Below are 18933 nucleotides of genomic sequence, written 5' to 3'. Positions count from 1 at the left end.
GTCTACAACTTTCTACATATGCTTAAAAAAATAACAATATTCTGATAGTAAAATATCCATGCTTGGAAGTGAAAACCTCCTTTAATGGGTTTTGCTGTTGCTGGACAAGTGGAGGTAGTTCTACCAGTTTAAAAAAACAAACACACACCAACACCACCACTGCGGTCAAGAAAGTGAGCACAGGTACATCTCTGCACAAAGAGACCTGTAGCATATATCTTCTCTAACAGAAGGGTCCTCATGGGTATATGGTTAGTGACAACTCTATTTAAAAAAAAAAAAAGCATATATTAACAGAAAGGATGCAGCCAAAATACTTAAGGTTTTATGTAACTCATTGCCAGATAACAAAACGTTTCTTAAAATGTACTGAAAACTGAAGCTGTTGGAGAGAAGAGCTGTAATAATATTCAGTGCCTACAGATGAGTTGGAGGTATTTTTTTGTGTAGCTGTGGGTTGCGGTTTTATGTAGGACAGAACTGGAAAGCTGAGGATTCTGTCTCCAGCTGTAATAAATGTTCTTGTTCACCTCTTTTTACAGGAACACTATTTTCAGTAGGAGGCAAATTATGTGCACAAGTAAAATTCAGGTCCAAGTCTTCCAAAGTTCAGTGGTTATCCAGGATTATCCATCCAGCTCATAGTACATCTTTGTCTGAAAGCACTACACCTTGTACATGAAAATGCTCCATGTAATCTGACCCATTCTAAGAAATGTGGGACATATCCAGCACCTAAAAGACTAATTCGCCCTCTGTGACCTGCATGTCTCACTCCAGCCTCATTCAAGACATAGGAAAACATGACACTTAGTAGAATATGAGGCTTTAAGCACTGTTCAGGTGGGCTGCTTGATGGCACTTCTCCTGCCAGTATGCATACAGATTTCTGTAGACTCTTTGCTCTCCAAAAGGAGAATTTGATATTGTAACAAATGAAACAAGAAAAATGAGCTCTCTCTGGTTCCATATGGTATATACTGGTCTTCGTAAGACCTGGCATCAAGCAGTCTGTTCCATTAGCTGAAGTGGCATTCCTTCTTGCAATCCTATATGGCGAGAAACTCAAAACCTAAGATATGTGGTACTGACCTTCCATTAAAAGTGTGTCGTCGTAAATTATGCAATGATATAGTTTTCAGTCTGATGTGTGCCAGCTGAACAGTGCATTACTGGAAATAGCCAATACACCTCTGTTTGACCACCCCATACTTGATAAGAGGGAGTAGACTGACTTCTCCCAGTTACCTTGTGAGGAAGGAAATTCTTTTTTTCATTGTGCTAGGAACCGATGGCTTTCTGCAGCTACAGCAACAGAAGATGCTAAACTTCAGCAGAGATACTTTGCTTAATTTCTGCAGCAACAGTAGTGGCTCTGAATAGCAAGGGGAGAGCTGTTCTGTTCTGTGTTTGTTTCATTTTTAATTTTAAGGTGAAGTCCCAAGCAGGTGTAATTGCTAGTGAGCGGGTCATCTTGAATACAAATAATGTAATAAACTCTGTATTGTCAAGGAGCATGTATTCTGCAGTTTAACTTTTTTCTAGAAAATAGTTAGTTGATTTTTTTTTTGGTAGAAGCTCTCCAAATTAGCTCTCATTTCTCCAACCTATAATAGGTTTTAATAGTTTTGCCTGTTAAAATTGGGACTTCATCCTTCTCATACGTAATCCTCCTTAGGGTCAGAGTTGGTAACTAATGCTTGACACTGTTCTAAAAACACAAAAAATCCAGTCATCAACAGAACATGGACTTCATTTTTTTTTTTTAATTGTGCTTCAGCCGTGAAATACTAAATCCAAAAATGGTCAGTGGTCCAACACTGAGAGTAGCCTATATCACTTGTAATATCATCCTTGCTTCTGCCTGGTTCATGTTTGGAGGAAAAAAAGATTTTTGTGGTAAGCTGGGCTTTTCATTATTAAAGGAGGTGGTTGTTTTGAAGCTGCTCAGAGGTTAGGAATGCTGGCAGTCATCTGGGGAGACCGATTAGTGGGCTGAGCACAGGTGAGGAGGTCACAGGCACAAAACAACCATTTCTTTTGTGCCATTGCCCTGGTGGTGGTTCAGCCAAAGGAAGCTGCTTCAGAAATGACCTATGCGTGTCAGGACAACCATCATACTTCTCCTGTGACATTACTGACTGATCATTGCAAACTTCCGTATTGTGAGAATGAACTCTTGAGTTGTTGTTAATTTAAGGCAAGAAAACAGTGTTATCGACAAATCTTCCCAGGTAAATTATTTTGTAAAGCTTTTGCAAGTTTGCCTTAAAGTAATTCAGTATTAATACACTAACGTAGAGAGAGAGGGAGAGAACAATTACCTGGGTGCTTTCAGGGAATAGATGGATAAGTAAGGTGTGTGTTTCATTTCACCCAAGTGCAATAAACTGCACTTGCCAACCTTATTTTCTGAGTCTTTAAGGGATGCAGCTTTTATTTTGAGTTTGGTTTGCCAGTACTGCAAGAGACAGTCTTAAACGTATAAACCCACATGTAATTTTATTTGCCATCTTAAATTGAAATTTTAGGAGAAAGGTTGTCTTGGGCTTTAACATACAGTGCTACTATTCTACAGTGCTGTGTTTCAAGTGAGGAAGAATTTCAATTCTAGATCTGAATCCCCAAGCTGTTTTTGTAGGGCTGTTGCAGAACCTTATCAGTAAATTGTGAGGGTGAGCAGGGCACAGTGTTTGAGGCTGTGGTGATGAAAGACATCTCTTCTGGACCCATACTTTACAAGGTGAAAGTATTTGTTGCCAACCTTCAAAATCATCCATCAAAACTTAAAGTCTAGGTGAGTGTAGATGATGGTGATCTTCTTGATGAAAGAAAAGGATTAATACTTGACTTTGGCTGCCACAGGTGGCTTGTGCATTCAAAAGCATAGACAACTGCACGGACTCTGCTCACCAGGTGGACTTGAGAAGATGCCATCTCCACACAGTCACTGTCTTGGCTGTGTGTATGCTTCCAGGAACCAGTTGTGAGCTTCTCATGTTTGAGTTATTTTAAAGACTTGGAGTTCTGTGCCACTGCAGTCTAAATAACACAGTAGGGCCTGTATGGGTGGTATGGCTCTGAATGGCCTTGGAGGAGAGACAAGAGGTGAGTGTGAATTTGAACACAACAAACTTTTTCAATGAGTATCTTTATTTCACAGAAGCTTTTCCTTCAGGATGACCTTCTAGATGCCTTGTGATGTCCTCAGTGCTAGTAAAGCCAGTGTAAATAAGTTATAGGAGTATGCAGAAATATTCTTTCTGAAATCTTAAAATGACTTTTTTTTTTCCCAGCTATGTAGGATCACAGAGTAATTTAGGCTGGAAGGGACCTCTGGAGGCCAGCTAATCCAACACCCTGCTCCGCGCAGGCTCAGTTAGATCAGGTTGCTGCTTAGCACTTTTTTTTTTTTAGTGTCCTTTGAGTTGTGTGACTTAATGTCCCTTCATTGAAGTCTGCCAATAATATGCCTTGAAAGCTGACTTGAAAAGGAGACCTTGCAAGAAATAAAAATGTAATTATGAGTTTGTTTTTACTAACACATCTTTTTTCAACCATTATCAGGTGGAGGTATTGTCTTACTTTCTTGAACATTATTACGCAGGGTGAATTTGTCAGAGGGAAGATTTTCTTAGTGGCAGTTCTGTAATTATACTTTCGTATTTTACTGCTCGTCTTCAACAGTGGAATAAACTGAAAGTCTGTCAGTTTATCTGAAAAGTGTTAGTATGCTTAAACTCCTGGTGAAATAATTTTCCAGCTACTGCATGCTTCATGCTTAAAATATGCACAGTATTTTTAATGTGAAATGCAGTGATGCATTTTGTACATTAACAACTTCATGGCTAAGTATTTTTTTTATGCAAAGCACAACATGAGCTTCTTATATGGAATAACTTGTTATATTATTAGGCAGATTTAAAGGTGATCATTTTGCATGTACCCCTGAGATACCACTACAGAGACAGAAATATTTAAGCAATTTCTTAATCAGTAGACCCTATGTAGGCTGCTTTCCTATGGATCTTCCTCTCAAGGGCAGGAGTGCCTGAGTCTGTGTCTGTTCTGGGACCCTTAGCATACGGACTAGGCAGCAGAGCAGTTTCTTTCTCCCTGCTTCTCTTTTCTACCAGGCTGCTTGCTTACACAGAACTTTTTTGGTACTTGGTGCTTTTAGCACTTTTCAGCTGAATCTGACAGCAATAAAATGAAGTAAAATATTCCAAAGAGAAAAGTGCTGTACTGAGGGATGCATATTAACATAAATCACTTATTAAAAAAGGCTAGGCTAAAAACGCATATCCAGCTACTCTATCACACCTTGCTTTCATGTTTGTACCTAAGGTCTGCTATCAGTTAAGGCTGTGTATTGGATGTTAAAATACTCCGCGATTTAGGCTTTTAGGTTAGAAATGTGTATACGCTCCTTGCCCACTTGAGATGTCTATGTAAAATTACAATCCAACTCTGAAAATACAGTCTCACATCTAAGCCTGCAGCTGCAAGTAATTAGATTCTGCACAGCTGACAACAAGAGTTGAGAATCAGAAGTCTTTTTCCCTCAAAATATGGAAGAAATACGGGTAGTCATTGAAAACAACTCATTTATCCTGAAGGATGTGCTGATAGACATAAAATGTAAAAACGGTCAGAGTAAGTGGAAGAATTAATTTGGTTTTTTCCATATTATGAGGAGTGTGGCTTCACTGAACCATATTTAAGAGGAAAATGCCCTGTTGAATTATTCTCTGATTGATACATTGGTACTGTTTCTCTTTCAGATGAAGTGGACTACAGTAATTTTGGGACCAACACACTATCAAGGAAGAAGAAAGCTCTGGTGACACTCCGCAATGACAACCTCCGCCGGCGTCCCCACATTAACATTAGCATGCCTCATGATTTTAGACCAGTGTCTTCCATTATCGATGTGGACATCCTTCCTGAAACACACAGGAGAGTGAGGCTGTATCGACATGGGTGTGAGAAACCCTTAGGATTTTACATTCGCGATGGCACCAGCGTAAGGGTTACTCCTCATGGACTAGAAAAAGTACCTGGTATCTTCATCTCTCGTATGGTTCCTGGAGGCTTAGCAGAGAGCACAGGCTTGCTTGCTGTGAATGATGAAGTCCTGGAAGTTAATGGCATTGAAGTAGCAGGAAAGACTCTCGACCAAGTCACAGACATGATGATTGCCAACAGCCATAATCTTATTATCACAGTCAAGCCAGCAAACCAGAGGAACAATATTATTCGAAGCAGTAGGATGTCTGGTAGCTCTGGCCAGTCGACAGACAGCACTGCTAGTCACCATAGCTTGCCTACGTCCCATGTGCTGCAGAACTTCCACCCTGATGAAATGGAGAGCGATGAAGAGGCTGACATTGTCATCGAGGGCGGTCTGGAGCCACAGCACATTCCCAAACTGCACAGCCTTACTTCCAGTAGCCTCTCTCGAATCAACGGCAGCAGCCTTAGCCACAGACTTCAAAGGGACCTGGTGCTCAACAACAACTCTGGCCGAGAAAGCAACGGCAACATCCACAAACTACTCAGTTCCTTAAAAACTGATCCCCGACACAGTCTAGTTATCCCCAGAGGAGGTATCGAGGAGGATGGAACAGTCATTACACTTTAGTAGCAATTCCCGCAACTCTCCTTTCAGTCTTAAGTGCCAATTGGGACAATTGACTCTTGAAACATGCTATGCACAAAACAGAGAGCTGATATTCTCATAGACCTCATGGGTGCAGAAAATTGTTGCTTTCTAGGAAATGTGGCATCTGGAGTTAGACATAAAACTGTCATGCAGTGCAAAATTTGTCAGGAGAATGACAGAGTGTAAAACCTGGTTTATGTCCCAGCCCTAAAGTGAGAACACAAATTTGTTTTAGTTGGTATAAATCTAAGCAGTCGTATAGGCCGCCAATGGCAGTGCCACATACTTGGGTTTGAATGCATGGGTGGATGTATTTATACATGCATGTATATAAATTAGATTTTAATAGTAACAGACATGTCTATTTGAGGTGGAATCTGGTTTTCTTCTAACACCAGTTAAAAGAGAGTGCTTCTTAATAGCCATCCGATCTTCTAGTGTTACATACAGACCTTCCACTAACTTGTTTACACCATATTTGCAACCTTATGTTTAATCCAGACAAGCTCTATAAAAGTAGCGGTTTCCTACTCCGGTGGTAACAACGTTAAGGAGATGCTGCAAATAGCTTTTCCAAATGAAACTATATATATTATTATTCTTTTTAAAAAGCTTGAGGAGGCAAGGTTGGAGGATGTTGCTGTTATTGCTGTGCGATCAGCTCCACCCGCTGGTCAGAGGCAGGGCTGCCTGCAGCACAGACGTGCTGCACAGGGCAAGAAAAACGTGACAATAAAGGCTTAAAACTAGGTTCAGCACCATTATCTGTAAATGTATTCTTTTTCGATATTTATTAGATAATACCTCTCTTCCCACTTTCCCTCCCCATCATGTCTGTTTTTTTTAATATCATGGTTCATGTGAATTTTAGGGATGCAAGCGAGAAAGCAACAAAAATGGAAGAGTGTGGTAGGACTGTCCCCTTCACCTCAGAGCTGACGCGGGTCCCTGCTTGTACCTTTGTGGCAACCTAAATCCACAAGGCCTTTCCTTACAAAAGATTGGGTAATTGCTATACAGGGGAGGGGTGCTGACTGACTGTCAAACCTAACTTAGAATAGTTCTGTTATTTTTGGACTCTTCTAGTAATCATAAAGCTTAATATCTACACAGGATTTCTAGAAACTTAAAATATACTGGATGTTCATGATGGCCAGGCATCTTCACTGGATGCTGGCTAGTGGGTAACCAGTGGCTGTTGAGTCGATAACTGTCTGCTTCTGAAAATGCCGTGAACTTATGAAAGTGGTCTAATCTAAAATATTTTGTTATATCTTGATCAGTGTAAGGAACAAAATAGAAATGTTTTACAATGTATTTTTCTACTTTTAGCTTATGTCATTTTCTTTTTGTTTTTAACTTTGTAGTACATTAAAGCTTTTTTATATGGTGGAATAGACATTTCTTAAATATTGTATGGATATGAAAATTCAGAAGTCTTGGTTTGAAAAAAATTACATTCCATTTTGGGATCTGTAATGGCTGGACAAATGATGTGTGGACTAATTCATTGTTGCTCATTTAGAATACCTGTGGAACAACCAGTCTTCTGCTCATTGTTAAATATATTTGGGACATTGAACGTAGTATGTTTCTTTTAGATTTGCTTTAAAAGTTTATTTTAAAATTCTTTCACGTACTATAATTAAACCTCTTCTAGGTATCACAGCGGTTATAGAACTGTACTTATTTTTCACAGCACAGTAAGAAAAGAACATTGATTCTGTTCCTCTTAAAGCTGTGTTTGTACTTTACCAAAGGTTTTCATTTTTTAAAAAAAAAATCTGATTATTGGGGCAGTAAAAAAATGAATACCTGGACGTGCTTCAGTCAATCAGATCATTTTATCAGGAAAATTGTTACACCTTAAATAAGATTACTTTTATATAAAAGTGGATTTTTCTGGCTGAAGTTACTCATTTTACTTTATTTAACTGATGAAAATGTGACTGTCTGCAATAAAATGTGCACTGTCTTACTTCTATGCTATATCCTTTCCCTTATGCTCAGCACATCTTTCCGTAGAGGTGTCTCCCTTCCCTGTGGAAACAAGATACCTGGTTTTGATGACTCTGCAGATACGTAACCATTTTAGTAATGCTTTTCTCTCTACCAGTACAGACTTTGATTCCTGTGGTTGTTACCGGTACCAAGTTTCTTCCCATAGTGTTTTTTTTTTCCTCAGTACTGCCTTTACTAAAGGGTACTGTTATACTGATTCCCATGGGAACCAAGTAGTTTCCTACACTCAAACCTGGATTCTCAGAAGAAGCCCCCGGTGCCTGTGGCTCAGTGCTGCCCTGCCCTGCTCTGTCACTCTCCAAATAAAGCCGGCTTGAATAAAATATCCAGACTCTTTCAGCGTGTCAGAAGAAGGAAACAAAAGCTGTATCTCATACCTCAAAAGTATTGTACCCAAGATTTCAGTTAGAAGCTGTGAATAGCTCCAAAGCTGACACATCGATGCTTTGACATTACTTTGCAACGTAACTTTTAAGACGTGGAAGCATTTTGTGCTCATTTGCATCAGCTAAAAGGAAAAAAAGCTTCTGGTTTTGCATGCATCATAGAATCATAGAATCATAGAATTGTTGAGGTTGGAAGGGACCTTTAAGATCATCGAGTCCAACCTTTAGCCTACCCTGACAAGAGCCACTTCTAAACCATGTCCCTCAGTGCCCCATCTACCCTTTTTTTAAACACCTCCAGGGATGGTGAATCCACCACCTCCCTGGGCAGCCTATTCCAATGTTTAATAACCCTTTCAGTGAAAAAATGTTTCCTAATATCTAATCTAAACCTCCCCTGACGTAACTTGAACCCGTTTCCCCTTGTCCTATCACTTGTCACCAGGGAGAAGAGGTCAGCCCCCATCTCTCTACAACCTCCTTTCAGGTAGTTGTAGAGGGTGATAAGGTCTCCCCTCAGCCTCCTCTTCTCCAGGCTAAACAACCCCAGCTCCCTCAGTCGTTCCTCATAAGGTTTGTCCATCATATCAATAACTGAAGTCGTCTTATACTAATTGTCTTTTTAAGATGAACTTCACCCTGCAAGGCTAAACCATTTAGGTTTCACACATCGATGCCCCTTCGTGTACGACATTAAATTGTTGGACAGGGCTTTAACGGTGGGTGGCTGAGGGACCAGAGGGACGTTAAGTCCTCTTTAAAGGACAAATCCTCCACAAAGGCGCTGGCAGGAGTAGCCACCTTTCTGTCGTTGCCCCCCCCACCCCCGGCAGGACCCAGGCAGGACCCAGGCAGGCAGCGGCTCCCGCGGAGCCTGAGGCTGGAGCAGCCCTCACGCGCGGCCGGACACCCCACTTCTCCCCGGGCCGCCGCCGGTGGGGAGTGCGCCTGCGCCGGCCCCGCCCCGCTCACGTGAGGGGCCGTTGGCCGGCCCGAGGCGTGGCAGGGAGGCGCGGCGGTGGCGGCAGCATGGCGGCCGCCGCGGCAGCGGCTGAGAGGGCTGGGGCTGACCCGCCGGCCACCTGCCCCGGCGGCGCGGACAGCGGGAACGTCTCGCAGAGCCATAGCAGCGCGTCCGGCCTCGGGGAACCGGAGGACGAGGACGCCTGGGAGGCGTCGCTCGGCGCCACCGCCGCCGCCTATTCCGCCTACCTGCTGGCCGACCGCAGCCTCTTCAGCGAGCAGGTGAGGGGACGGGGCGGGCGGTGGCCTCCGCGCCGCCCCTGCGGCCCGGCCTGCCGGGCTCCCCGGGGAGAGGGAGCAGCGGCGGGCCCTTCCCCGGCAGCGGCGCGGCCCGTCTGGCTGTGGCGGGGAGCGGGAGGGCCGGGGCTGTCACTGGAGGGCGGCCTCAGAGAGCGGGATGTCTGGGCACGCTGGGCCCGTGAGAGGAGCTGGGGGGGCGCTTGGGCAGGCCGAGACGTAGCGGTGCGGCTGGTCACGGGCGCTTAACGACGGCGGGAGGTGGGAAAGCCGGGGGATTGCTATTAAACTGTTTTTAGTCGGGCCGGTGTCTGTACTCGGAGGTTTTTCTTTGGGAGAGTCTGTTTTCAAGTACCTTGAAAAGATTTTCATTTTGCAGATAGAAAGCTTAGACAAGAGTCTAGAAGATTTGCTGACCAGAGTGGATGAGTTTGTGGGAATGCTGGACATGGTACGTATAACTTGCACGTAGCTGTGGTTTTGAAGTCAGAATGCAGTTTAATATGTATTCTCTCATTTAAAAACATGAGATGGGAAGCAGCCTTTGGTCTAGACAGACAGGTTCTGGTATGAAAACACACTTGACAATTAAATAAGTCATTGATGAAAACTACTGAACTTTCATGTCAGAGCAAATATACCCATATAGCTGTATAACTGCATAGTTCTATAATTCTGTTTGTATATTTGTCCTTTACGTACGTGGAATCCAATTTTGGGTGGCATAATGCTAGATACTTGAAAGGACAATATAGTGTGCTGCTTCTCCTTTAACAAAAAACCCATCCTCTCTGGGTTTTGTAATCAAAGTATCTAATCAGAGTTGCCAAACCTCCAAAGCTAGATTTGTCTTTAGGAGACCTTTTCATCAGAAAGGCAGCTTTGTTTTCACTTTTGCATGTGAGGAGACAGGGGCACTGAATTTTCTATAAGCTGACACTGGTGTACAGGCTGTCTTTTTAAAGCATTCACATGTGGTTCTCCTGCACTGCTCTAGGGGAACTTTGCTGTTTTGTTTTGTTTGTTTGTTTGTTTTTTAACCAATAATAAAAAAGTCTTTTTTTTTTTTTAGCAAAGTTAAGGAAATATACAGGTAGTAAAATTTAAGTAAAAATTTTAGTGTAATGTATTTGATTCTTTAGCATGTCTTGAGCATGTCTTAGGAAATGTTGCATCTCTTAATTCTTATGAGGCTGAGGCAGACTATTTTTAATACAGTTATAAAGGTAAATACTTGTCTACACAAAATAAATTTTATTCACAGGCACTTACTAAACTGTACAAAGAAGCTAGCTTATTACTTTTAATCTAGTATTTTTATACTAATACTAATCTAGTATTTTTAAACTATGAGTTTTAACCTGTTAATTTGAGCACAGCTCTAGTTTCCAGAATAAAATCTACTACTTAACATTTTGGGTTATTCATTGGCTTTTGTATTATTTCTTTGAATCATTTTAGATTCGAAGTGATTCCTCTCAAGTTGTCAATGAAAGTATACCTCAAATTTACACAAAAGCTACGGAAATGAGACAGATATACAGGAAGATTGACAAACTAGAGGTATGTATCTGATATCTTCTAGGTGTATTCTGTTTCTCAATAGGGCGAAGAATCAATGATATACTGTAATTGCGTGTCAAGTTTCTTTTAAAGTTATTGTTTTGGGAGCTATTTGGAAACTAGTTGAGTGAGAAGTCTGTTGATGCCTGGTAAAGCTTCAAAACTCTGATTCAAATCCCTGTTCCCACTTTTAGTAGAAAGGCAGATAGAAGTCTAAATTCTAAGAAATCTAAATTAGTTACTTGAAAATAGGGAAAGGAAGACTGATTGTTTTGTTTGATTTAACCTGGTTTTGCAGCCTTTTAAGTATCTCAAGTAATTTTTCAGCAATAAAATGGATTTGTTGTAGGTGGAAGGGAAATAAAGCATGGTGGTTTTGACTCCTTCTCATTTAAGTAATGGAACTTTCACCACTGTCATGAAATACATAATCTTCTATTTTTATTTGTTAGTGAAAAAGTTGGATTTCTTTGGGTTTTTTCACACTAGGCTTTTGTGAAGATGATTGGAAACAGCGTAGCTGGACTGGAAGAACGGGTCATAAAAGCAGAAACAGACCTTGGAGCTTTTCCAAGCACATTCAAGAAAATCTTGCACACAATCAGCATGCCATCCTTCCTTAATGTAAGTAAGCTTTTGTTAGCACATGACCAGCTTAGTTGCTCTGCTTACCAGAGTGGATGATTAAAATAGTAAGTTTGTTACACATATGTCTGAATTTAACTGTAAAACACTTATGTACTGTATTAGGATTTTTGCAAAGTTCTCAGACTTAGTAAAAAAAAACCCAGAAGGGCAGAAACGAGCACGTAATGCACAAGCCTTTATGTTAAAGCATCCCTGATGTCTGATGGTATATAAAGCAAGTAGGAAGAGCCTGTACGGACAACACTGTTAAAGGATTGTACTGCATTAATAATATCACTGCAGAAATGTTACAGAAAAGGACATGAAAGCTACACTGCACAATATTTTTAAAATAAAGGTTCTGCCTGTACTCAGTCCACACAGTTCAGTAATCACATAAGCACCTTGTTAAGCTTTCTAAGGGTGTGTTTTTCTCCATCTTTCCCTGTTACTACAGGTGAACTGTTTCTCCACAAAAGACTTGAAGTGCTCTCTCTAGTATGTTTCAGAGAGATGCCTTACCTAACCTTAAACTGGCACTGTGCCCTAGTTTTAAAATAACCTCCTGGTTTAAATAAAAAAATAAAAAAACAAATCTTCCGTAAACCTCATGCTTCTTGGCATCGCCTACCAATACACCATTTATAAGTACTCCTCTTTGCATCTTGTCAGCTCCCAGATTCTTTTCTTTATCTTTTTCTGTGTTCATCCTGTACTAGTTTAGGTTTTTGTGTCATAGTACTGGTGAGAATGCTGAAATTAAGTAGGTTTGCAGAAGGGGAGGGGAAGATGCTTGTGGCTCTCTGAGGTATTTGTGTTCCTACATATTCCAAGCATGTGTGGCAGCAGAGAAAAATAGATGGAAAAAGAATTCATATTGTCTTGGTGAGACTTAGTTCAGGAAACCTGTTCTCCACTGCGATTTTCATGCTGTCTTTAAGTTAGTTAACTTCTCATTCCTTCTTTTTCTTTCACCATTCTTTGTTTTTGGTGTTTAAGTTTAGAGAGATGTCATTTTTTCTTTAAAAAAAAAAACACACAAAGCTGCTATTCATGGACCAATTACAAAATCAAACAACTGCAGCAGTTGCCTTGAATATTCAACAATATTTTCCATTTCATTGCTAAAAACAGTTGTCAACCATGGAATTATAATCTTCATTTGAAAATTTTGGAAGTTCTAAGAAAGTGCTTTTATAGTGCTGCATGGAAACGCTTTTATCAGCTTAGCACTTTTACCATAATTAATAAGGTGGGAAGTCTTTGAAAGTGTCAGCAAGCTGAACCTGGCATGTCCAGTGGTTTCTTGGTTTGAGTATGGATAGCAATAAAATCAGCCCTCAGAAATTACTGGTATTAATTGATTAACTAAAAGGCAGGTCACTGTTCCACAGTGGTACTGTGTATTGCATGGTAAAAGATCTATTTTCACTAGTAAACACAAGCATGTCTGAATGAAAATCCCTATAGAGATTTCTCCTCATGTCGAACATTTAACTGGCTTACTCAATATATCAGTCCTTTGGAAAAGAAGGCTGTACTGATGTCATGATTTTCACTGTAGCTATAGCTCATGTTTTTCTGCTACAATTTTAATTCAGTTGAGTCCCCTCACTGTCTTCCCATTTAAATGTATCTGTTTCTTTACACAAAGGATATATTTTGTATTTCTCAAGCTGTGTATTCAAAATCTTCCTTTCAGATTTTGCCTCGAGTTCTTCCCTTGTGAATACCAGGCAGTGTGAAGTACAGTACTGTTAAGACTTACAATATCACTAAGGATGTAGACTCTCTCAAAAGTTAAAAATGTCTCCTAAGCAGCTGCAAAGATAACTACTCATAAATGTGTACTTAGGCAACTGTGAGTACTGTGCCTGCCTATGAATTCCCTTACTGGATTAAAATTATGCCCTTCTTTCACATTTGCAAATATAGTGCCTCTTAAATCAGTGTCATGAGTTGCAGAATACCCATGACCTTAGTTTCCCATGCTTGCAAGGTGTTTTCTTATTTGGCAATACAGGATAGGAAATAATTTTTAAAAACAGAACTTTGATTTCAAAGATTACTTTTACATTTGTCAAAATTTCAGATACAGAGAACATTGATAATGTCCATTATTTATAGATCCGATGTTTGTTTATATTTTTTTATTTCATTACAACTTGAATGGCAAACCAAGCTTATTTCAGAGAGATTAATGGTATCATAAAGTTAAAGACAAATACAATTTAAATGTCATAAATCAGTGATTCTGTATATAACAGGAGATTTCATATAGAGGGTACAAATACACAGCTCAACTGAATATTAGAAATTCCACTTAGCTGTTTGGTAGCTATGCTTAGTTATATCCTCATTTTGGTACAGTAAAATCATTCCAAACTGGAGGTATACTAATGATGTTTGGTATACTTTTAATTTTATTATTGGTGAAGACTAATTTCCTCATTGCAGACAGGCAAAAAAGTACCTGAAGAACTCTGCAGACAAGCTGACTGAGAGCTCTGCAAAGTAGTTCATCAAAATCACTTCCTGCGTCAAAAAGAATTTTTCATGAATGAAGTGTTGATTTCAAGCCTTCTATTTAAGACCGTGTATTGAAAACATACACTGGGTGTGTGTTGCTGTGCAGCATTACTTACATGCAGGAAGGCTGACATGATAGGCAGCAGTGGTCCTTGCTGTTGTCTCTTTAAGTGAGTATAGCAAATTGCATTGGAGTATAGCATATAGCATTGGTATAGCAAAACAACGTACAGTTAATATTTAAACGAAATGTGTTCGCTTTTCCTGAAAAACAGTGTAACAGCCTTTCCCAGTCCACTACCATATTATTTTTAACGGTATGTCATAGTACGTATATTCTAGCGTGTACTTGATGAAGAAGCTCAGCAGGAGCAGCAACCTTCTTGAAAGAAACATTTGCTAGGTGTGCTTCCATGTGAAGACTTTTTTAACTAAGTAAATGAGAAGACCGGCTAGGGTTAACTCAAAGGAAGCAGCTGAGGAGAACTCAAAAGCTGGAGCAGGAAAGGTAAAGGTATATGGCTTTGGAAGGATGAAGGTTACAATGACTATACCATCAGCTGGAAAAAATTACCCATTTGGCTCCTGCAGAGCTGGCATAGCTTACACTTTCAGGTCTGTTCAGGTGATAGAATGCCAAAAGTCAAAGGCTGCTTTTCTTCACTAAGAACATGCCAGACCCATCTGAGCCATGATTAAAAATTTGCCTGACTAAGGAGATACGCCTTTGAAACTCTTCTTGTTTTGCATTTTAGCTCTGTAGGCTTTGTTTTAAAACTTGCTTTTTTAAGAAGGCGAAAAATAAACTTATCTAATTTGCAGAAATCGTCTTCCTCACGACAACAACAGACCCTCTATGAACCTCCAGTCCTCTTCAAGACTGAAGACTATTTTCCATGTCTTAACGAAGCACCTTATTGATGACTTTTACTTTGGGATTGATATGAATCAGCCAGAATAAAGACAGCCAAGCGAACAAAAGAAATGCTAACCTCAAAATAGCTGCATTTCTGAGCATTATTGATGGCATATTGCCATTCTGATTGTCTTCCTTCAGGCAGTATTTTCAGGTAATCTTTGTTTGTGTACATTATTTCAAAAGTCTTCCTTAAACACAGTATAAATTTTCAGATTATATTGGTGAAGAAACTTAAGAATACATCTGCTTTTTTTTTTTTTTTGAATTGGGAAATAATAGGAAACATACTTTGTACATAAATCTTTTAACACAAATATCTGTGCTGCTGCAAGTGTAAATAGCTATACAACAAGGATGTCTTTTTTTTTTTTCTTTTTTTTCACTAATGTACTGATTGAATGGAAAGAAAAACTGTATAAAATCATCTACTCCAAGTTTTGGAACCTGGTCCCTGCAGTTTGTACAGAGAAATGCACCACATTGGGACATACAAGTTGCAAGGGGAGGACTCGGAAGATCAGCAAGGAGTCAAGGACATGGCTCGATGCTTTGTGAACTGGGACTAGATCATGTGCAAATATCCTGCTGCCACTGATGATCATGAGGTCACGGTGACCTGAGCTTCTAATTATTGCAGCGTTGTGTTTTTTGATGTGTAACCAGGTGGGCACGATATATATATGTATTTTTATATATATATCCTGTCAAAAAGTATTGAAGTTGAGGCAGGGATGTCCCTGGACGGAGCCTCAATCGGGTGCCTGACCAGGCTGTCTGCTTTTCCCTCATAACCCTCCATGTGGTTACTGGGGCTCCCCGCACTGATTGCAGTGAGAGTATATTATCAATAAACTAACAGCTATCTAACCCCTGTTGTGGTCTTCCGTTTCACCTGACAGTATCAAACCGCACCATTGTTTCAGAGAACCTTTTTTGCACACAGCCTTGTATAATATCTAGCAGGTGTTAATCATAAATTGTTGTATTCCTCTAAACAATTTTACCACTGCTGTTTTACTGCCTATACAACTCACTACAAATATCCAAAATTCAAATTTCAGAGGAATAAGGAATGCGTTAGGAAAGCAACATCGTGTCTGCTGTTTTGTGTTGCAAGCACAGAAAAAGGTATGCAGTTGTAGAGCAAGGATTATATATTAATGGACAAAGCTTTGACTACTGTATCGTCTTGTCTCCCAACAACAGCTGGGACCGGGTTCTCAACGGTATCTGAAGCAACGTTTAGTAAAAATTAAAGATTGTGAAGTCAAAATTAGTAGGCTCCAAAAGCAGTTCTAATGTAAAACTTACCTGAATTTTAACATAAAAAGTCTAGAAAGATAATTACATGCAAACATACAGAAAGGAACAGACATTTAACTTTGAAGAAGGGCTTCCCTTTGCCCCCCCCCCTACTCCTTGCTTTCAGAAATATCTACATATTTTACTATTTAGGTGTATTTTTTTAGATGTTTTGCTGCAGTAACAGTTGTATTTCCAAAAGGTGTGTTACCTTTCAGTTTATGCATAAATAATCCCTGAAGATTTATCACTCCTCAGTGAAATCTAATGCAATTGCATGCCTATAACTTAGTGTAAGGCTGCAGCCAAATACTCTGAAACGCACTAATACTGACGTTGCAAAAAAGAAATTAAACTAACTTTAGAATACCTTTCTAACTAAACAATCAACTGCTTAAATAACAACTTTGCCCTCTGCTGGATGTGACAAAAGTGCAGTTGTTTTTAAACTGATGTTATAATTTAAAATAGGACAATAATAAAGATCTCAGCAAGCTTATGCAGCTGACTTGTTCATATTAGTAAGAGAAAAAAAAATCATGTATTCTGAAGTGGGCAGTTAGGTTAAGCAGCCGTATGGAAAATGTAAGATACCTTCAAAGCACACCACAAACAAAACCCATGTAACTCCTATAACTAGTATAGCTCTGTGTTGTAAATGCTCCAAAATATTTTTATTACTGAAAATAATGGACAGTACATGGAAGATTTATTAAGGAAATGCTATAAAAGTACAGACAATAAATAAATTGTGGCTTTTAAAATACATGATACAGAATAACAAGGTGACAGTTCATATGTGAACAGTAGTCTAGAAAAGTTATAAAACTAAGGCATTCTCATAATACTGACAAGATCCACACGTGCAGTCTGCTGTTGAATTTGAATGACCTTGGCTGTCTCCTTGTTCATGGTCAGTCTCACCAAGCACGAATGGCATTAAAAAAATCCCAAGTGTTCACACTCAGTAAAGAAAGACTCATAGAATATTCCTTTATTCTCTCTGCCGTTGTTACCTTGTATTAGTGTAAAACCAGTAATAACTATATTATGAATTAGGCTCAATATTTACTACTTTTGCCAGCTGCAAATAAAATCTAAATCTCAAAATCCATGGATAGCGATATTCGTATGCCCAGAAAGCTGTACTTGTATCTTTCTCTGTACAATGTTTATCTTTCTCCTCTTGCTTGGGTTCCGAGGTATGAAACTGGTAACAATAGTGCAATTTACTTGTTTTTAACATGAAGAACTCTTCAGATAGATAGAACTGATGTAAAGCAAGATGTTATGTTTAATGAGCTGCGCTGCTAAGGGTTGGTTATTGAGTGTATGAAACAAGCTCATGTTTAATACCAACAAAAGAGTCTACATGCAAATCTTTTCTTCTGTGATGTGAAGCAAAAATTTTAAAGTTATGTTAGCGGAGATAATACTAAAAGTTTTTATATTCTTAGGTACTTTTTAGGCAAGCATCTAATTGAAACTAATGCTGCAGCTTACTAAAAGACACCTGTTTACTCTAAGATGTAAAAAGATAGATACCTATAACAAAAGCTCCATTCGCAAGATACGCAGGATGGACTGAATAACATTCAGAGGTCCACATTTTTCATAGCTCCTGGACAAAAATAAATGTGATCTGTCTTACCTAAATATTTAGGTAATATGATAAACTATGCCTGAAGTAGGCATGAAAAGATTGATATTTGTATGTAATTATTTTTGGACCTACACATTTTCTTCTACTCAAGCAATGCTACTGCAGGTGCTATAAAACCTAAAGAAATTACAGAAGGATATAGCAAGCTTAATTTGGATTCTGTCCTGCACAGGAACTGTTTCCAAATACTAAGATCTTGACCTGTAGAGAGTGATCCTGAGTGAAACATCTTCCAGAACGAGAAAGAAGAGCAAGACAACTTGTATCTACAGCTATGAAGATAACTTTACATTTGAAAATGGTAAATATTTTAAGGTTCTCTTACCAAAAAAAACCCCAAACATCTCAAGTGATGACACTTTCACGCTCCCTCAGTTTTTTGTAGGAAAAAATTCTAGTCTTGGACCAGCTACCGAGAAGATACCATATGCCCAGACAGAAACTCTGCCTTGAAAAGCCAAAATCCCTGTCACATTTAGCTATGGTCAAAGAGGATACTCTTTTTCCGTAACGGGGGTTAGTAATCTGTCTAGCCACTGCAGCTAAATCCATCAGGAATGAGGAATCTTCAGCCGTGGGGATTGAGAGCCTCGTAGGAGCTAGGTTACGGTGGCAGGCTGTGCTGCAGCAGCCGAGTAGAGGCTTTGTCCGCTGCTGCTTTTGTAGATTCTACTTTAAGCCGATGGGTGGTAGTACAGCCTAAAGGTGGTAGTACAGGCTCCAGCTCCAGCTGATCTCGGAGATTTAGGGAATTCTCTTTGCCTTCTTGCTTGACGTTACCTACGCACAAACTTTTAACACTGGTCATTTTTAGGATTTTGCAAAACAGTATCAGTAGTATTCAAATTACGCATGATGATCCATGTCTTAGAAGTGCTAATTAAGAGGCAAAGAAGAAAAAAGGGAAATGGAAGGTACTGCTCATGGGCAGTGCTGAACAACACTGGTGAGACTGCATGCAGTCACTTGTAGATAACCTAGTTTGAAAAAGAAAAAT

The 18933-nt window shown here is 39.6% G+C and overlaps 2 protein-coding genes across 6 annotated transcripts in view; both read left to right on the top strand.

The window, feature by feature from the left end:
• PARD6G (par-6 family cell polarity regulator gamma) overlaps nt 1-7644 on the top strand; it is a 69160-nt gene extending 61516 nt beyond the window's left edge. Inside the window, exon 3 of the mRNA XM_074576485.1 lies at nt 4785-7644. Within this exon, the coding sequence (XP_074432586.1) occupies nt 4785-5644 (860 nt within the window). The 3' untranslated portion in view covers nt 5645-7644. The remainder of the gene's footprint in view (nt 1-4784) is intronic.
• Nucleotides 7645-9044: 1400 nt separating this feature from the next.
• On the top strand, nt 9045-18237 carry BLOC1S4 (biogenesis of lysosomal organelles complex 1 subunit 4). 5 transcript variants are annotated; one of them, XR_012585686.1, is made up of 6 exons: nt 9045-9318; nt 9713-9784; nt 10795-10896; nt 11386-11520; nt 14875-15122; nt 18109-18237. XR_012585686.1 is itself a non-coding variant. In XM_074576481.1 (5 exons), the coding sequence occupies exons 1-5, from the start codon at nt 9103-9105 to the stop codon at nt 14971-14973; spliced, it is 624 nt and encodes a 207-aa protein (XP_074432582.1). In that variant the 5' UTR covers nt 9045-9102; the 3' UTR covers nt 14974-15838. The 5 variants fall into 5 exon arrangements, 2 of the variants coding, with proteins under 2 accessions (XP_074432582.1, XP_074432583.1); XR_012585685.1 differs by lacking the exon at nt 18109-18237 and adding an exon at nt 15378-15838; XR_012585687.1 differs by lacking the exons at nt 14875-15122; nt 18109-18237 and adding exons at nt 13226-13384; nt 13981-14765.
• Nucleotides 18238-18933: the final 696 nt, after the last annotated feature.

This window comes from Larus michahellis, chromosome 2 (assembly GCF_964199755.1).
Source record: "Larus michahellis chromosome 2, bLarMic1.1, whole genome shotgun sequence".
In the NCBI taxonomy this organism is placed as follows: Eukaryota; Metazoa; Chordata; class Aves; order Charadriiformes; family Laridae; genus Larus; species Larus michahellis.
The sequence above is the reverse complement of the archived record's forward strand: the minus strand, read 5'-3'. Positions and strand labels throughout refer to the sequence as shown.